The sequence below is a fragment of the Mustela erminea genome, chromosome 14, assembly GCF_009829155.1.
Source record: "Mustela erminea isolate mMusErm1 chromosome 14, mMusErm1.Pri, whole genome shotgun sequence".
Taxonomy (NCBI): Eukaryota; Metazoa; Chordata; class Mammalia; order Carnivora; family Mustelidae; genus Mustela; species Mustela erminea.
The window spans coordinates 43,059,761-43,079,621 of NC_045627.1; the positions used below are offsets into that span (position 1 = coordinate 43,059,761).

A 19,861-nucleotide genomic window follows, 5' to 3' on the forward strand; every position below is an offset into this window, starting at 1 on the left:
CGAACATATATAATTCAATAACAAAGGAGAAACAAAAGCAAACAAACTGATATTTAAAAATGGGCAGAAGATTTGAATGGATACTTCTCCAAAGAGGGCATCCAGAAGGCCAACAGATGCTCAACATCACTCATCATCAGGGAGATGCAAACCAAAACTACAATGAGAGGCGCCTGGGGGTGCTCAGTGGGTTTAAGCCTCTGCATTCTGCTCAGGTCATGATCTCAGCATCCTGGGATCAAGCCCCACATAGTGCTCCCCACTCAGCGGGGAGTCTGCTTCTCCCTCTCCTTCTGCCTGCCACTCCCCCTGCTTGTGCTCTCTCTCTGCCTCTCTGTCAAATAAATAAATAAAATCTTTTTTTAAAAAACTACAATGAGCTCTCACCTCACACCAGTTAGAATGGCTATTATCAGAAAGAGAAAGAGAAAAGGGAACCCATGTACACTGTTGGTGAGAATGTAAACTGGTGCAGCCACTCTGGAAAACACTACGGAGATTCCTCAAAAATATTTAAAAATAGAATTACCATATGATACAGCAATTCCATTTAGGGGCATTTATCCAAAGAAACCAAAAACACTAATCAAAAAGATATATGCACCCCCATGTTCATTACAGCATTATTTACAATAAGCAAGATACAGAAACAACCTAAGTGTCCACTGACAGAGGAATGGATAAAGAAAATGTGATAGATGACAGAAAGATAGACAGACGGACAATGGAGTATTATTCAGCCATAAAAAAGAAATCTTGCCATTTACCATGGATGGTACTGAGGGCATTATGCTAAGTAGTAAAAAATAAGTCAGACAGAAAAAGAGAAATACCATTCGATCTCACTTATATGTGAAATCTCCAAAAGAAAAAAAAGGGTCAAAGATAACAGAACAGACTGGTAGTTGCCAAAGCTGGGAATGCAGGGTGTAAGAAATAGGTAAAGAAAGATACAAACTTGCCATTATAAAATCAGTAAGTCATGGGGATCTACTGCATAGCAAAGCAACTATTATTAATAATACTATGTTGCATATTCAAAAATTGTTACAAGAATAGATCTTAAAAGACCTCATAGCAAGAAAAAAATTCTGTAACCATATATGGTGACAGATACTAGACTTACTATCGTGATCATTTCACAAGATATAAATATCAAATTATTATATTTGTACCTGAAAGTAATATAGTACTGTATTCCAACTATACCTCAATTAAAAAAAAAAAAAAAAAGAAATCTTATGAGGAAAATAGGATTGAACATGAGCTTAAGGAAAGGATGCCATTTTTAAGACTGAAACAAACCACTGACTTCTCTTGTGGGCTAAAGACACCATTCCTACACCCTTTGAGAATCTTACACTGATCAGCTGGGGCTGCAACAATCCACAGGAGAAATGGCCATAATTCATGGGTAGACAAAACAGTTCCTGGGAGCCCTTTCCTAAAACACTTTATGAAAACACAAAGAAGAAAAAAAAAAAAAACAATGTATATAAAGCTGTTGTCAGAAAATGTTGGTCATGAAAATCCCCAGCACTTGGATAAACCCAGCCATCTTCCAAACCTTCCTACAAGCCTGAGAGCCCTTTCTCTGAGTTCTCCACTTGAGGATCACTGGATACCCACTTTTTCCCCTTCCAGAGCCATAAAGGGTCTATACTCCAAAGTCACATAAAGGGAAAACAAGTCAGGGCAGCGGGTTCTCCCCAAGAAGGGCAGGGTTCTGCTCCTGAATAACAGGTACAAAAAAAGATCCCCATGGGGCCTGGGACCCCAGTCTCTGAGCCACGGGCCACCCAGGCTCCATACTATCACTTAGCTAGACAATACTTCTCACTGGAAGTGCTAAAATCTTCCAAAAGTGAAATCAGTCCTTCTACTGGTCTTTACATAATGCCTCACTCCTTGGAGGTAAGGTCACTTACTCACTCATTGTCCTGACTTACTCATTAAGACAAAGGTGGAGGAACTAAAAACAAAATCCATCTGATTACATATTTAACCGACCTCTAACTCTCCAAGAGAAGTTCTGTGTTTCGTTGTGTGAGCATCTCCCTCTACCCCTACTCTCCCTCGCCTTCTCCTCGTCAACGTTCTCTTTTTTTTTCTGGTTTCTTTCTGTTACACAGAATAGGAGAAATGGCGACGGTGGTATATGGAAGCCAAGAGAAGAGGTAAGAAGAGTGTGTGGGAGAAACAACCCTTAATCTTAAGGAGAAGCTCTACTTAAATGGTGCAAAAAGAACAGAAAGTCTCCTTCGGGAACAGCCAACACCTAAAAGGCAGAGTTCAACGGAGGCATCTTCACAGAGGATCCACACTCTACATCTGGATTCCAGGAATGGCCCCAGAATCATATCTGCTCCCAGCCAAACCCAACACTGAACTGTGAAGGGAACTAAACGTTGGAACACAGAGCATGTGTCACCAACAAAAAGGTAACCTGAAGGCCGGGGCACAGCCAAAACCTCCACCCACAGCTTCCAACAAGACCAGACACATTCTGGAGGGCAAATGATCAGAACCAACAGTGAAACGGGCCACTTTCCAAACTTTGGGGAAGAGGACAAGGAGAAACGTCACAACCCCTGGTGAAGGACACCAGGAAATCATTAGCCTGAGAAGGGGAGACGCCCCAGCAATATTGCCGATTTTAACCACCACCCAGCCCTGGGTCTTCTTGGGCTGGATTTAGAACCTGAAATCTATCATCCACCAAGATTTGTTCTGTGTGTCATGGAAACAGACCAGGAAAAAAGAGGGGTTAGTGCCAAGAGAAAGATCTTTCCATTCATTCCAGAGTGGGTTGTCCTCCATGAAAGAGCGGCCTCAGAAGATCATGAACAACTCCAACCTCTCTGATGACGGCACACAGGGCTCCCAGCACTGGCACTGGGGAGGAAGTGGAACCCAGGCCCTAAATCTCCCTTCCACCTCTATGCCTTCGTAATGCCATGTGCTTCTAAGCTAGCGAGATCAAGTCCCTGTCTGCTGTCCACTGATGTGCCAACTCCAGTCTCTGCTCCCAGACTTGGCAGGAGTCGCTATGGAAGAAGAGAAGGAAGGAGGTAGGGCCGCAGGAAGGAGAGAAGAGAGGAATACAGGCATTTCAGCTAATTACCTTTGAAAGGTCCAGAGTAAACCAGATCTGGGGCCCTCGGAAAACCAGGTAGGGAGGCCCATGAAACAGCAAGGAGAATACAAAGTGAATGAGACGTCTTAAATAATTTCGCATTTGGCCATGTAAAGAAGCATTAGTCATACAGGTAATGCGATCTTACAGGGAGATGAGGATGTTAAGTATATCCATTCTGGACCTAGAGTGTCAACTACATTTCCAAATTGGCAATTAGACAAAGACAATCACCAAAGAACGCCGAAAACAAAGCACATTCCATCTTTCGTTATTCTGAAGCTGCCTTTCCCTCCCCTGCCTGACCCATCCAGCGCACAAACACCTGTCCATCAGGAACTAAAGCCTTGCTGGCCACTGGCTAAGAGAGAGACCTGGGTGGTACAAGTAACTGAAACCCAGGAAAGATTCAAACATCATCGTGTCACCAAATCAAGCCCCTCCCTTTCACCCAGACTTTTTCAGTAGCTTCTAATGAATTACCCAGAAAAAGCAGCAAAATGTATTTGCACCCACTGCACTCCCACCCAGCCCCCAGCTCAGCACTGTGGAAAGGGCCTTCCCAACACAGGGGTGTGCTTATGTTTATAGGACTCAGTTCCTGCCCTCAACGGGTTTGCAGGCAACTCAGAGACCAAACATCGGCATGCCCCAGGAGAACACAACTGGTTTCTTCCTCTCACCCTGTCACAGAAAATCACAACGGGGTCTTCTTTTTTCCCTGGCACCAGCTCGGTTTGGGGCTCATAAAAGCAAGATCAACAACCACAATCATAACTGTAACATTAATCTGAGGACCTATTCTGGACATTGTGCTCAGCCCGTCTTCATTCTGACTCTGATGATGCTTTTGGCTGAGAGTTTACTCCAGCTTCTCTTTGACAATGGAACGACATGAACAGAACACCACAAGGAAAAAGTCCCTGACAGTGGGAGCTGCAAAGGACCGTGCTAAGGTGACAAAAGGAGCTCCTTTCCATGTCACCTGCTAGAATCCTTCAGAAGAACAGCTGGAGGGGGGAAGGCCCTGGGCTTCCCCTCACCCGCCCTGGTCTCCCCACACTCGGGATCTGTCTTGAGTCCAACCCTTTTAAGCTGAACCCTCCATTTGGGAAGGCCCACCCAGGTCCCTGCGGAAAATCAGGCTTACAGTTCTGCTGCCCGCTGACTTTAAGCACCCAGAGGGAGCGGCCGGCAGCCGGCTTCCTGGAGCTTCACCACAGTGCGGCCCTGGCAACACCACGAGCCTTTAATTTAGCAAGAAGGTGGTTTGGCTGAGTTGGCCTCCCGGACTTCGGGAAGCCTCACCCCTTGCCGTGTAACCGACTGGCACGAGGGAGAGCCCACACATTGCTGGGCGGGCCACACACAGACCACATTCTGTACGTCCTCAGAACATGGCCCTGGCAGCCACCCCCGACCCCCAGACCAGCAGCGCTTGTGGGTTCCTCGGGAGCAGGCACCCGAACAGAAGCTCTCATAGGAAGGGCCCAGACACAGCACATAATGGCCCAGAGGGGCCTGAGCTCAACCCGGTCTGCATAGCAGGGACCCACTAGCCACCCTCTCCCACTCCTGTCTACAATACCTCAGAATCACAAGCTACATTTTAATGGCTCCGCAGGGGATTCCTATGCATAGTAAGGTGGGAGAAGCCCCAGGACTAGACCAACAAATATTCTCTCTGGCCCTTGGAAGCAGAGATCTGATATCCAACTGAACGAACATTCCTTGAGAATTCTACCCAGAATGCTAGGACATCCCTGCTCTGAGGCTAAGATTCCTTCCCTGTGCGCCCAGGGCCAGGAGTCACCCCACTCAAGAAGCATTTCAAAAAAAGAGGCACTTTCGGTCTGCTCTCTGCAGGGTCCAAGAAAGGCTGTGGAATTTCAAAGGTCCTGCATGAGGCCTGACCTTGTCTGACCCCTGGATTCATGTCCACGAAGGCCAGGATTCCCCGCAGGGCCCGGGAGCTGCAACGTCACTGCATAAGGGCAGTCCTTTCCACCGGAGCCACAGAAGCAGCCCTCCAGGGGCTCCATGGCTCTGAAGGCCCAAGAAGGTGGGGTGGGCTGCTGTGATACGCAAGTTGCCATGGCACCGCCACCGTGAGCTAGGACACCCCGGCTGCCCACTTCGAGCAAGGGGTCCTGGCACCGCAGTCCAGGGCCAGCCTATTTCAATGGCACACTTCTCTTGCCCTAGTGAGACAGAGAGAGAGACCCAAAGCAAGCACTTACTCCCCACTACCAGGCACCCAATGAATGTCCCATCCAGGAAGAACAGTAGCAAGGCAAACAGAGGTCCACTCGGTCTTGGCCTTGGAATTCTTTCTGCCCCACGCCAAATGATAGGGCAGCTCTTCCTTTCCTCTGATGCATGCTGGGTTACGTCCCCAGCACACTTGGAAACAGAGTCAGTCCAAGGCTTCAGGGCACCAGTGTCCTCCTAGGAAAGTCTATAGAATAGGGCTGGATAGAGTACCTACCCCACAGGGCTGTGCTCTGTGACAACCCCCAATTTGCAGCTGCGGAAACGGAGGCACAAAGCAGCAAAGTCTTTGCCCAAGGTCATAGGCTGACTCTTGGGTATGCCACAGCGAGCTTGATGGCTGGGCAAGTCAGCTCAGAGGGAGCACAGTTAAGCTCAGCTTAACCAGTTTCTCTACCACACGACTTCTCCGAGCCTGTGATGTGACTCTCCAAGGGGCTGCTCAGGTGTGCCATGACTCACATTGTTTTTCACAAGGTAAAGGCAAGTACTGCCCTGAACACACTTTGGGAAACCCTGTTCTGAGGAAAGCTGGTGCAGGTACAGAGAACCCTGGCCAGGGAATGGTGACATCATCGGACATTATCAGGGAATGATGATATCATCAGACATCATCAGGGAATGGTGACATCATCAGGGGAACAGGTCTGTGAGCTCCGGACTGGGGTAACAGGGATGGATGTGGTCCCTTAATGGTGTGACATTGGCCAGCCCTGCCCATCTACCAAACAGCTCACATGGTCTAGGTCTACCACTCCTAGATCCAGGGGGTCAATATAGTCGACACCAGGCCACTGAGGTCCCCACCATCCAAACAGCCGCCGTCAAAACACAGGAGCCCTCACTGGCTGCCCCGCTCCACCCCGCAGCCTGCAACGGCCGAGAGCCATGAGCCCAAATCTCGGTCTGACCCGAAGTGGTTGTTGGACCCACGGACGCGGACTTCAGAGTCTAGAGGTTCCTTCTGGGCCACGAAAAAAGTTCTATGTGCTGCAGTCTGTGCGCCCCTGGGGCCAAAATCGTTGAAGGAATCGAGGAGAAAATAAACAGACCGCTCCATGGAGCTAGTTACAGGGAGCCTGCTCAGTGCCAGGCACGGGCTGGGCACTCTATATCCACAGTTTTTACTCATCATAAGCATCCTACCAAGGACGCACCATTATGCTCCTTCTACACATGAAGAAATCGAGGCTCCAGATGGCTGCTAGCCAAAGACGACCTGCTCATAAGTGTGAGATCCCGGATCAGCACTTGGGTCTGACTGCCCAGTCCCTCACAGAGTATGCATTTCCACAGAGAGAGCCAGGAATGGGAAGCAAACGCCCTCTGCTCAAGGGAAGGTCAGTGGGAACTCCCCTGTGACTGGGACCGGAGAGCTTCTCCAAGGCCACACTAAGTGATCTGACCAGAGAGAATTAGCTGAAGGTCGTCCAGTTGCCGGCAATCTCCAAGTAGAGGTGAGGCAGCAGGGCCAATCTGGACTCAAGAATTCTGAGGCACTGGAGCTCCAGCCCTGATTGGATACGTTGGACCAGACCCTGGGGAGTTACCAAGCCATAATGGGATCTGATATTTATATTAGTCATGAACCTGACAGAGAAAACGTGTTGTTTTCTCAGACACGGCCATGGAGACGACACCTCAATAATTCATTACATGCACACCGGGCTTGATTAAGCCCAAACTTCTACAGGGAGGACAGCTCAGACTGAGAGCGGGTGTAAGCCTAGTTCTGGCCACGTTCAAGTTCCCCAGAGGAAGCCACAGCTCCCTCAGAAAGCTGGCCTCGGTTTCCCCAGACTAATCTGAAGAGAAGCAGACCATGTGCTGGAAGAGGAGAAGGCGGGAATCAAGATGCAGAGGCACTCCAAGGCTGAATTCCTAAAGAATGTGCCAGAAAAACTGAAAAACACATTCTGGGCTAGAAACTTTTCTCATAGTTTCTCAACTCCTTCCAAGCACTGACACTGAATCACAGAGCAGGAAGGGGCATCAGAAGCTGCAGAATTTAATCTCCACATCTGAAACACAAGGAAAAAGAGCCCAGCGATGTTAAATGACTTCTTCAAGGTCACGGCCCTCTCCAGGCTGCCTAGGCTGCTCACTGTTCACTACAGTCTCAAAACGTCACAGCCTCGTGAGCACAGACCTCTGATGAAACCCAACAGAGAAAAACAATAATGTGAAAAAGGACGGCAAAGAACACAGTTCTGGATGATTGTGCCCAAGTTCCCAACAGGGGAATATGTGATTAGTGCTCTCATTCCCCCTCCAAAAAAAAAGTCCACATACCATTCTTTTCAAAACAGTAAAGTCACTCCCCACTGGAGATTCAGAGGCCAAAGGTGTGAATCAGATGAGAAGCCCCATGAGACACGCCCATAGTCCCGGCTTCCTTTGATCAAAAAAGATGGTGCTCTCCCAGAGGCCAAACACTTGTGATGTCAGGACACCCTGTGGAAACTGACCTCCCATGGAATTTCAGATGCTAGACACCTGCCCTCGGAGGGACCCCAGCTCCTCGTCAAACCATCTCAGGACTGAATGAGGGTGAGGACGAGCACAGCTGAGGGCCGACAGACTTCTATGCATAAGCAGTCTCGATTTGCTTGGGAAGCTTAGCTAGCACTAAAATCATTTTTCCAAGCTTAGGCCAGATGTATTCTTCTGTACCGCACTTCGACAACTATCAAATACTTGAAAAGTGAAAAGAATGAAGAACAGAAAACCATGATGGCAGTAAAAATACAGCCCTCGGGGATAGAAAGAAAAGCTCAGAAAAGGCCTAAGTTACTATTAACGAAATGGCTACGCATGGTTCATTGACCAAATCAACGTGCAGTTGTTAAGAGATTCTGTGCGTGTTTTAAAGTGCACGTTAATGGTATTAAAAGTGACCTGACCTCGGTCCTCCACTCGCCTCATAAGCTCCCAACCAACTGCAAGCATCTCTCGTCCCAAGCTGATTTTTTGTAGAAACTTCCAGTTAAGTCAGCCAGTCTCAGAGCTACACAGTATAGCCTAGTAGACAGGGATCGCTTTTTCTAATGATCATTGCCAAAAATCTCTTTTCTTGAGACGATTGACAAAAGTTATGCTTGGTCATCATTTATGAAAGAGACTCTGTGTGTGAACAGTCCCATCAACATTTCCTCCCCGGGATTGCCGTGACATCCATGGACCCCTAGGGTAAAAGGGCGTGGAAGCCGTGTTTAAGACCCCACAATCACAAAAACACCGCAACTTATTTTGACTCATTGAAAAAGTCTTCGTTCCGATCGAGAATGCCCAATTCCTTAAGGAGGAGGAGGTTGTTAAAAACTGCTCCCAAACCACTCCGTGGTTTTGAACGTTTTAGATGCCCGCGACCAGGAGCTATCCCTCCCCTAAGGCCAGACATGGACTCTCAGTAAAGGAAAAAAGAAAACAACTCCAGGACTGAAGACCGTGAGAGGAGGACATGAGAGAACATGTCTACAAATGAGGAGTTAAGAGGAAGGCTAAGGCAAGAAGCATGGTCTCGGGGTCTCATGGTTCGGAGTCTGCTTAGCCTGTTTGCGTCTCTGGAACGTGGGCAGTTTCCCACCTGGACAAGTAAGGAGAGACCTCTGTGTGGAGGAGGTAACTCCAAAGCTGCCTGGCCAACATCTGGAAGCCTCCGGAGAAGTGGGAGGAGGAGGAAGAGAGAGATGGCTTTTATTTTTCTCCCTTATTTCCAACACACCAGTATTTTCCAAAACACAAATGTGCTGCCACAAAACACAGCTGAGCTCCAGCACCCAGCGCGGTGTATAATTAATGATCAGGAGAGAGAGAGCCTGGGTTCCTCCTTGTCCTTCACCCACAGCCCCTGGCTTCCCTACTTCCCATAGCAACTAAGGAGGCTGCTACAAGTTGTGGAGCCCTGTGGAAGTTTGAGGGGTCCTGGCATTAACTTTACTAGAAGGTGTGCGACCCAGACCTGCCTCTACCTTGAACGGGTCCCCTATTCCCTTTGATCTCCCCTCCCTCCGAAAATGTTGGCGCCGTGAAGTCCCCTTACTCAAACACAATGCAGCTCGGTCCCTCTTTTTTCCAGTTCTTTCTTTTCCATTCTGCAGTTTTCTGTGAAAAACTGCCCCGGCCCCTCACCTTCAGCCAGTGCGCGGAGGGGGGTGGGAGGGGAGGACATCTCTAGGGACACGGCGACAGACCAGGCAGTCAGCCTAGCAACCATACTTAAGGTGTAGTGAGCCTCGGTGGTGGTGGGCGTCTCTGCGCCAGGAATAGCTAAAGCCGACATCCAGCCACCTCAAAAGCGCCGGGGAGGAGGCTCCGCGCGAAACCGCGGCCTCGGAGGCTCTCGCGCGGACCTCCTTGCTCCAGCTCCCGCCGCCGGCGGCATTTCCGGGGACCTAGGGAAGGTGGCGTGGGGGCGAGAATACAGAGGCTGAAGAACTTGGGGCGGGGTATGTTCCACGAGAATATCTAGGGATGGGGAGGAAGGTGACATCAGATGTGCGACCTCGCCACATTCCTAAAGTGGCAACCTCCGTGGGTTGCCTCCAAAACTGGGATGCAGCTCCCCAACTTTCCCTCGCTGTCCCCGAGGTCCCCACACTTCCTCTGGCCAGGTTCCTCCCCCGGGATTCCCCAGTCCAAAAAATGTTCTCCCCTGCCCTAAGGGTTTCCTCTGCCGTCCGACTCCACGAACTCGTCTCCCCAACAGGTTTCTGGAGTGCGGGCCGACGTGCTACCCCCTCTCCCACCACCAGGAGCCCGGCCGCGGCGGGTGAGGCAGGCGACACACGCACCGGGTGGCGCCCCCGCGGCCTCGGGCCCCGCGTGCTCCGCTCTCCCTACCCCGCATCCCGGCCCCCGAGCGGCGCACGTTCCCCCCCCCACCCCCGCCCGGCCCCAGCCGCAGCCGCCCGCGACCCAGCCGTAAACAAGGGGACGGGACTGGGCGTCCGCGTCCCGGAGCGCACCGGTCGGGGGCCACTCCTCAGCCCCGGCGCGCCGCCCGCCGCACCAAGCGGGGCGCGGGGAGAGCGGAGGGAAGGGCAGGCGGCGCGGGGAAGGCAGGCAGGGATGGAGGGCGGCACGGCGCGGTGAGGAGCGAGGAGGTGGGCTGGCGCAGGGGGCGGGCGCCCGGGGCGCGCGTTACCTTCGTCTTGCCCCCGCAGTGGCAGCAAACGGTCCACAGGTACTTGAGCGTCCGCCAGAGCAAGATGATGAAGAGGCCCCCGAAGAAAGTCACCATGGAGGAGGCCAGGAAAGCCCACCACATGCGCTGGCCCCGGCTGTCGCACGGCACCTCCATGGTCACCGGGATGATGAGCGCATCCATCTTGGGCTCGTGGACCGAGGACGAGGAGGAAGAGGAGGAGGAGGAAGAAGAGGAGGAGGAAGAGGAGGAGGAGGAGGAGGACGCGTCTAGGCTGAGATGGTTCGCGTGGATATTGCTACTCATTCTAAGACTGCTGCCTCCGCCGCCGCCGCCGCCGCCGCTGCTGCTGCCGCCGCCGCCGCCGCCACCATTTGCCATAGCTAGCAACGGGCAGCCGGCGCAGGGGCTCGGGGGAGCTCCTCCCGCCGCCAGCGCCACCCCGAACACCCATCAACAGCCATATTGCTGCTACTGCTGCCGCCGCCGCCGCCGCCGCGGAGCGCGGAGAGGGGGCGGGGAGGCGCCTGGGCTCGGGGCGCTGTGCGCGACCTGGCGGGGTGCGCCGAGATATATACCGCGGGCCGCCGCCGCCCGCCCTCCCCCCGGCCGCCCGCCGGGGGGGAGGGGATGGAGCGCGCGGGCAGCTCCCCGCCCCGGCCCGCGCCCCGCTCGCCCGGGGCTACGCCGGCCCCGAGCGCAGAGAGCCAGGGGGCGCCGCGGGCCGCCCGCGCCCGGGGTCTGCGCCGCCCCCGGGCCCGCCCCGGCTCCACGCGCCGGCCCGCCGTGCGCCACGCGAGTGCGCTGCGCTCCGGACCGGGACCCTCCCCGCGCGCAGCCGGCGCCGCTCACCCGCCGCTCCTGTCTTATTAGGCGGCAACTAGTTAATAATGGGTAATCAGCCCCCTCCTCCGGGACGCCCCCGCGTCAGCCAGCCGTGCCCGGCTGCGCTCGGCTCCGGCTCGCCGCCCCTGCACGCGTCGGGCCACGGAAGGTCCGCGGCGTCCGGCTGCCGGGCCGCCCCGGCCGCTAGCCCATGCCCCCCGGGATCCCTGAGCCGCGTCGCCACGCCGCTGGGCCTCCTCGGCCTCCGCTCGTTCTTCCTCCTCGCCTCCTCCGGCTCCTCCTCGTCCCCGTCCTCGCCGCCCGAGCCTCTTCGGCGCGCTCCCCGCGCTCCCCGCAGCCGCCAGCAGCGGCAGCTGCAGCAACTGGAGCGGGCGCGGGCTCAGGCGGCCTGAGGCGAGAGGGGAGGAGGCTTGCACCGCCGGCACGCCTCGGCTCGGAGCTGGACCGGGGGCAGACTGACCCCTCGGCGGCCCCCGGGCACGAGCCCCTGAGCCCCAGAACGCAAGGTAGAGCGCCCCGAATCAAGACTCGGGATCGGGCGCCTCTCTCCAAGGTGCTGCGCCCCCAGCCGAGCAACCCGGGGGGACACGAAGAGGACGGTTGGACACCTATGGCCGTTTTTTGCCAAAGGATCCCCCGGTGGGGAGGGAAGGAGCTATCGACACCACAAGCCGGACACCCCCCAAATTCTCGGGCTTTGGGAGTGAGGAGGACCCTTCTGGATATACACCCTAGTTCGACCCCCTCTGGCCTCTAGTTCTCTCTTCCCTATCCCCTTCCTAAGTGCCCCAGTGCGCCACGCATAGCTGGAGGCTGGCGGGTGGTCTTTGGCCCTTGACAGCAGCAGGTGGTTTTTCTGCATTTTCTTTATTAAGGGACAGAGGCTGCCTATCTCTTCGGTAAAAAGAAATGAGCAAGGGGGACCTGGCCTCAGGGATGGTGCAGGCTACGATAGACAATTGAGTTCCCCAAAGTCACTCCCCCTTTATCTAGCCCCAGACCCCACTGTGTGAAGAGGGCAGCTGGGAGAAGGGGCCATTCAAGCCTCCCTTTCCCCATTTAGGGTCTTCCCTCCTACCCCCACCTTTAAAGAGGAGGGGAAGCCTGGTTTTGTTCAGCAGACTCTATCCCTACACCACAGGGGAAAACCTCTTGTGATGCTCTCAAAAATTTTGCTCCCTCTGTACACTGCTCTTCCTCTTGGCTACCAGCTGGACTACAAGTTTTTCTAGTGCTAATTAGGAAGAAGATGGTCACACTCTCCCCTCATTACCCACAGTGGTTTCCCCAAAGTTTCCAGCTCATTAGTTTAAGACTAATTGGAATTATCAAGTTCCTTTCAGCCCTTCCTGTGGTGAGGGCCAAGTTAGCATCCTTTACTGTATGGGCCCAGCCCTGCTTCTGCCTGAGCCAGAGCTCAGCCCCGCCCCTTGCCCCTGGAGGCCCTAGGATGCTGGGATGCTGGGGAGGACCCCAGAAGGGAGGCTTGGCAGGGCAGAAAAGCAGAAGGGAAAGTTTGCAGCTTCTCCAAACCTCATTCAGAATGTGTTCATTGGGCTCAGGACACATACCCATGAGAAAAGAGTCAGGGCCAAAGTCAAAGGGGGAAATAGAAGGAGGTAAGAGTTCTTGAGAATTTGGTACTCAAAAATCAACACGTAAAAGGGAGCAGCACTGGCTGTAATACACAACTGAGAAACCGTTGAACACTGCACCAAAAACTAATGATGTACTACTATATGTCGGCTAACTGAACATAATAAAAAATAAACTTAATCTTACTATTCAAAACAAACAAAGCAATGCATAAAAGGGAGTTACAGATGGTGTTTTCCAGAAAGTGAAACTGTCACCCAGATAGCACATGTAGCCTCATCCCTCTTGTTCAGCAGCCTCTCTCAACACATCTGTGCTGCATTAGTCCTTGCAAAGACCCTGGGTTCTTCCCAGCACTGAGTTAAGGGTCGGCCCCAAAAGTGCTATGGAGATGTTGCAAGAAGGTAACTGTGACCTTAAGACTCCTTTGATTCATTAGCCCTCTAAATGGCTGTACCTTGCTCCCTTTGGGCCTCAGCATATGCCAGGAACGTTAAGGACTTTCCTTAAATCAAGTACAAGATTTGAAATTTAAAAATAAAATACCCACAACATAATAAGAACCGGAATGACAGGATTGTCTGCTCGCAGGGATATGAAACCCCCAGAACGGATTCCCTTCTCCTTAAAATTGAGCTTTCACACACGATGACTCTTCTCCAGGCATTCCTGGACAGCCCCCATGACCGGAGTTCTCCTGCAGTACCAGTCTGGGGCTACTAGCGAGAAACCACTGGTTGCTGTGACGTCATCACCCCAACTGCAGAATCCCCACCTGTGTTTCTCCCCCACTGTCACCTTCACCATCCCATCGTCCTGTCTCCTGCTCTCTTCATCACCTCCGCCAGGGCTGGCTGAAGGTTTTAGCAACTTCTGTTAGACGAAACCTATGCTGAGTCACAATTCATCAGAGATCCTTGCTATCAAAGTCAGTATCCTACCTTGCCTACAACTCCTGTCCCACACCACCTCCCGAGATGGCCTGACTGGTAGGCAGTGAATGAGAATGCCACCATCCACCAGAAAGAGCCCTCATCAGGCTTTTGCCTGCCTCTCCCACCACCAGCTTCGGGAAACCCACACCTGGTCTAACCAACTGGGGAAAAGGTTCTACAAGGTGGAATAGAACCTCAAAGTTAAAAGAAACTTCAGTGCCATGGGTTTATCATGTTCCCTCACTTGTAAAATTGGAATAAAAACAGGAACTGCTCTTCCTACCTACCTACAAATAACAAAGGGTTATTTGTAAGGAAGAAAAAGAAAACATTATCCAAGTCTGGGTTGTAACTACTGTGCCCCAAAACACAGCCAAACGCCAACCACGGCTTCTGACCCCCAAACCAGAGCTCGAGTGTGTACAGGCACCGGATGATGGGGGAGACAAGTCCAGGCAAGACTATTGCTCCCTGCCCCCAATTTGGTGTTCTCCACCCAACGAGCCCCTCGGTTGGGATAAGGACTGGGGCCAAGTGTCCCTGCTCTCTGCTGCAGTCATTACGCTGTGGCCTGGAGGGCCCCACCAGTAGATAGACTCCAAGGCAGAGGAGAGAGAGGATCTTCCAAATATCCCCAGGGCACTTACCCTCCATGAGGCGTGTCTGCAGGCTGGGGACCAGGGACCATCAGGCAAGCACTGACAGCCTAAGCACAAAGACCAACTTCAGCCTTGTCCTTTCTGAAAATAATATAGGCCACATATTTATTTCTCAGTACATTTATAAACTTCTCAGAGGAGAGGGCGACCTCTTTGTCATGTGAACATGTGCCTATGGCTGCTCTCAAAACCAACCAGAGTTTCAGGTTTCTGAAGTATTCTCATCTGAACGGTCTAAACTGACGTAAAAGAAATAAATAAAAGTACATTAGCATGCAAACTGAAAAAGCAGAACGGCTAAAGTAATAGCCAAGGAGAAAAAAAGAAGCCTATTTACTTAAGTGTTGGCCCAACATCATAACTAATGTACACTGGATTTCTTTTTTTTTTTTTTTTTTCCGGCCTGGACCCAGTTCCAATACTCTTTTTTTGTTTCTTTCCTATTTTTTTTTTAATTTTTTATTTTTTATAAACATATATTTTTATCCCCAGGGGTATAGGTCTGTGAATCGCTGGGTTTACACACTTCACAGCACTCACCAAAGCACATACCCTCCCCAATGTCCATAACCCCACCCCCCTTCTCCCATCCCAGCAACCCTCAGTTTGTTTTGTGAGATTAAGAGTCACTTATGGTTTGTCTCCCTCCCAATCCCTTTGACATAACTGATCATGGTGGTTTTGCTGGGGAGCCGGGCAGACACCGTAAGTGATCTAGCGCCCTCTGGTGACCATTTCTGGATACTTGCCATTATTTGGTGACTGAAAAGGGGGCCCATTAAAACACTCAGAAATTTGATGTGAAAATTTCAAAGATCATGCAACCATAAAAGTATTAACGACCCAGGAGGCACCTGGGTGGCTCAGTGGGTTAAGCATCTGCCTTCGGCTCACGTCTCAGGGTCCTGGGATGGAGTCCCACATGGTGTTCTCTGCTCCGCAGGGAGCCTGCTACCCTTTCTCTGCCTCCCTCTCTGCCTACTTGTGATCTCTCTCTCTCTGTCAAATAAATAAATACAATCTTTAATTTAAAAAAATATTAACTACCCAGTTTTCAGTCCTACCACGACAGGAAGCATTGTGATACAGACGGCTAACAGGGTGGATAGTACTACCGTGTTTTAATGACAGAGCTTCTAAGCTGTAACTAGCCTTGGTAACTTACCACTCCATCCATTACCATTGTGTTCTATTCTAAATTGTTTAAATATTCTCCCCTTCCTTACCCTCTTCAGTCTCCATAATCTCTTTGTGGTGTAATAAAGGACAGTAGCCATTCTCCCATTTTATAGCTAAGAAACTGAGTCTTCGATCTGTCAAGTTATTCAGCACGACAAGGGTGCCCATACCTTTGGAGCAATTTCTCTCTTTGTGACTTATACTGGACCAGGAAGAACACAGTGGCCCACTGCTGAAACCATGCCCAAGAGCCTCCAAGTTCCAGAAGGGAGCACTGGTCCCCAGGATGAGGAGAGAGACTCAGAGAGTAAGCCTTGAAGTGTTTATTTATAATAAGTATTTGTTTACTTCTACTTATAAGAATAACTCAGACTCAAAGAATTTGGAAAAAAAATTTCATAAAGGAATATAAAAATTACCTAGAACCCCACAGCCCACCAATAATCATAATTGATACTTTCATATATTTCACATTATCTTCTTAGTGGGGTATATTTTTGAAAGATTAGGGTTAGATTGAACATCTAACTTTTATCCTATTTTCCCTTAAAATTAAATTGTAAGTATTTTTCTCCATATCATGATATATCACCAAAAGAACACTTTTTAATTGAATAATATTTCATTAGATGGCATACTGCTTACATTTATGTTATTCCTCCCAAAAAAAATTTTTAAGATTTTATTTATTTATTTGACAGAGAGAGACAATGAGAGAAAGGGAACCCAAGCAGTGGACGTGGCAGAGGAAGAAGCAGGCTTCCCGTGGAGCAAGGAGCCCAATGTGGGACTCGACCCCAGGGCCCTCGGATCATGACCTGAGCCCAAGGCAGATGCCTAACAAGTGAGCCACCCAGGCACCCGGTTATTCCTAAATTTAACATTTTTTTTACATAAGTCCTAAAACTCTGTGTAAATGATCCACAGTTGTCGAAAAGATAGGCTGAAGATCTCTGCCAATATTCTTACATCCTAGACACAGCACCTGTCTTCCAGCGACAGCTCATGTGTGCGCCATTCTGTCTGTGGGATACCTCCCAGCCTTGCCCCAAATCACTGGCCTCAGATCAGCCAATGCTGAGCGAAGAATGTGAAGAACCGTGTCCTAGCATCCTCTGCCGTCATCCCCAGGGCCAGCCAGGATACAAACTTGCAATATAGTCTCCCTACACTACCTCGTTGGCTAGGTCAAGGTAGACCTAGCTCACAGACCGTGACCTGCTGTGAATTCAACACCCACTTGCATTCCACAGGACTTCCAAAATAACAATTCTGTAAATCCCCATCTCCTTTTCATTCTCGGATCTATGCTCCTGCACCCCGAATGCCCGTTCTATAGACCTTGCTTCTGGGAGGTAGACAGGGCAAAATCTAGTCTACTCCTTTTTGTTGGTGGGAAAAGAAGGGTCCAAAGGTGAAGAGAGTCTCCTTGATACCACCTGACCTGTTCCTATTTCCAGACCAAGAGAATTTTTTTTTTTTCAGGTAGGTTCCATGCCCAATGAGAAACCTGAACTCAGGACCCTGAGGTCAGGAGTCGCATGCTCTGCAGGCTGAGCCATAGAGCCCCCAAAACCAGACCAAGAGACTTTCTAATCCTTCTCAGAGAAACCCTAATTCGGTCCTTGCAAGAGCAGTGGTTCAAGATCTGGGCAGTCTAGTACACAACTCATCCCTCAGGCCACAAGGTGCTCTAATGACTATACTATATAAGAGACTGCAGATGAGCCCAGGGCTTCCATCCTGCCTCTGCCCAGAAGCTTGGGTCCCACTTGCATGTAAGGACAATGCTGAGACTATTCTTCCCACTTGTAAGCCTTGGAGCATAAGGAAAGATGAGTCAAAAGCCAGGCATTCCGTGGGTTTCATGGACTTCTAATTCTGACTTGCTGTGTTGGTGTCTGCTTTGGGCACAACGGTATCTAGAGCAGGGTCGGTCCATTCCTTCCACGTTGACAACTGGCCTCCCTGCAGGTCCCATCCTTCCTTCGGCTTTAGTACCTATCTCACAGTTGTCAGCCTTTCTACTTCCCAAAGAGGAGATCGTGATTTCGCGGCTTCAAAAATTATAAGCTATGGTATTTTTAAGAGAGGTAAGGCCATCTATGTGAGACCCAAGAAACCCTGCTTCTGCTGTGTTTTTGCAAAACTCAACAAGACAAAAACCCAAGCTATCAATATCCTGGGAGTTGCAGAAGAATCAAACGTAAAGGAAATGGACCAATAAACCGGCTGCTGAGTTTAAAAAGGGAAGTTTATGAAAAGGTTTCATGGAAGGGGTTTGCTATGTTTGGGCAGAAGAAGACAGGTTTCAGGAAGGTAGGAAACACAATTCTAAGAATGCTGCCTGAAGACAAGAAGAAGTAGATCCTCACCGTTGGCCAGGTTCTGAGTCCTGAAGTCTGCCACCAAGGGAATTCTTCTTTTGCGTGGCTCTCCTAATTCAGAATTGCCTGGCCATTCTAGCAAATTAAAAGTCACAGAGGTTTTTTCCAGGTGCTAAGGCCACTTCTGTCGGGAGGCAACTACTGAGTGCTTTTTCAGCTCTTCCCTCCTGGGGACCTCTGGCATAGGCCAAAGTACAAGCTTTCTATACTTGAGATCCTTCTGGAAAGACACCTTGCGCCGTGCAGCTGGAACAGAGCAGACTGTTAGAGGCAGATGCTGCCAGGTCTGTGGCTGAGTCTTTGCTTTCAGAAAGCCTCCAGGAGCCAGCGTCAGGACCCTGTGCTAAACAAATTTTCTGCAAGATGCTACACTGAATGGGAGGTTTACAAAACCGTCCTTTTGGTTATCGATAAATCTCATTTTGTTCTTGCCCCTTACAACAAAATCAAAAGCTGTAAGATGAACAAAGTAACCCACAAGCTGCCCCAACAGTCCTGGGAACTCCCTGGGTGATGGATAGTCATGGACTTGAAGCTTTTTATTTGACTTGCTCTTGGCTCTTCTATCAAGATCTGTCTTGGTGACACTCTACTGAGACAGATTGGCTGGTATGCATAAGTGGCTTTCATTTCAGAAGGTAATACATATTCTGCTTAAAGCACAATGGCTCGGGTGGGAATTCCAGCCCCTTTATCATTATTGTAACGGTTCCATGGTTCATAATCTGGTGGCCATTGAAATGGCTTCCCATTAAATTCAATGGGGGAGACAATTTAAGTCAGAGCCAGCCTGAAGCCTGAACAGGATTGATGCCCACATTGCACCGCCCAGACCGTTTGCTCTGCTCCTTCACCCACGGCCCTTCCGGGGAGACTGGCGTTCCCAGCACCTGGGAGCCGAGATCGCAGGCAGAGGAAGGGCAGGTAGGAGTTCCTGTACTTCCTTGCGGGGCAGTTCCAGCCGTGATTACCCACAAGAATACCGCTCGATGTGGCCCCAGATTTAATGCCAGCACTTCCCCAACTCTCAGATCATCTTCACAACTTGACCATCATGTGCCTTTACTAGGATTTACTAGCCATCTCCAAGTGACTCCTCGTAGTTACCCAAATTTATTTCAAAAGGAAATTTTATAGCACTAGCTTTGGGGAAACCAGCATTGCCATAAATCCACGGTAAATCAAGGGTAATAAAAACACAAGATAGAAATAGAAATATATAAATAATAAACAGAAGGAAAGCACAAAAACAGACATGACGAATAAAAATGATGTTATCAGATGAGAGCTTAGAGCTGTCAGTGGAAGGCCCTCACCCTGAGGCCTGGGCTTCCTCTGCTAAATGGAGAAAATGGTGAGTGTCCCAGAGGTGGTGGGGGCAGGCTGGTTGTCTCCGTGGCAACTAGGTTTCAGAAAAAACTGAGCAGGGTAGGGCTCTCTCTCTCCCTGAATACCAGGATGGAAGCTGAGATAAACTCGCCCTTTGCACCGCCTGGGGTCACTCAGCTCATCCTTTGAGAAACGCTGTTGTTTCCCGTTTGAGGTAGTTCCTACAGGATCCTATCAAAGCAAGCATTACCTTCACCATACAAGTGTGGCAACTGAGGCTCAGAGAGGTCAGGTGCCTTCTGCAAAGTCCCACAAAGGGCTTGCATTTGTTCTGAGGCCTTTCTACAGATCAGTGGACAACAGCACCCTTGGGGGTC

General features: G+C 50.6%; 1 protein-coding gene across 34 annotated transcripts in view; it reads right to left on the reverse strand.

Moving 5' to 3' along the window:
* The window catches only part of KCNMA1 (potassium calcium-activated channel subfamily M alpha 1), a 724,697-nt gene extending 713,453 nt beyond the window's left edge, over window positions 1-11,244 (reverse strand). For 27 of the 34 annotated variants that reach the window (XM_032312877.1, XM_032312868.1, XM_032312873.1 and 24 more), the window contains exon 1: window positions 10,554-10,934. In XM_032312877.1, coding sequence (XP_032168768.1) covers window positions 10,554-10,934 — 381 coding nt within the window. Of the gene's footprint in view, window positions 1-10,553 lie in introns of all 34 variants that reach the window. The other 7 variants (XM_032312899.1, XM_032312896.1, XM_032312863.1 and 4 more) reach the window with 6 other exon arrangements.
* Window positions 11,245-19,861: the final 8,617 nt, after the last annotated feature.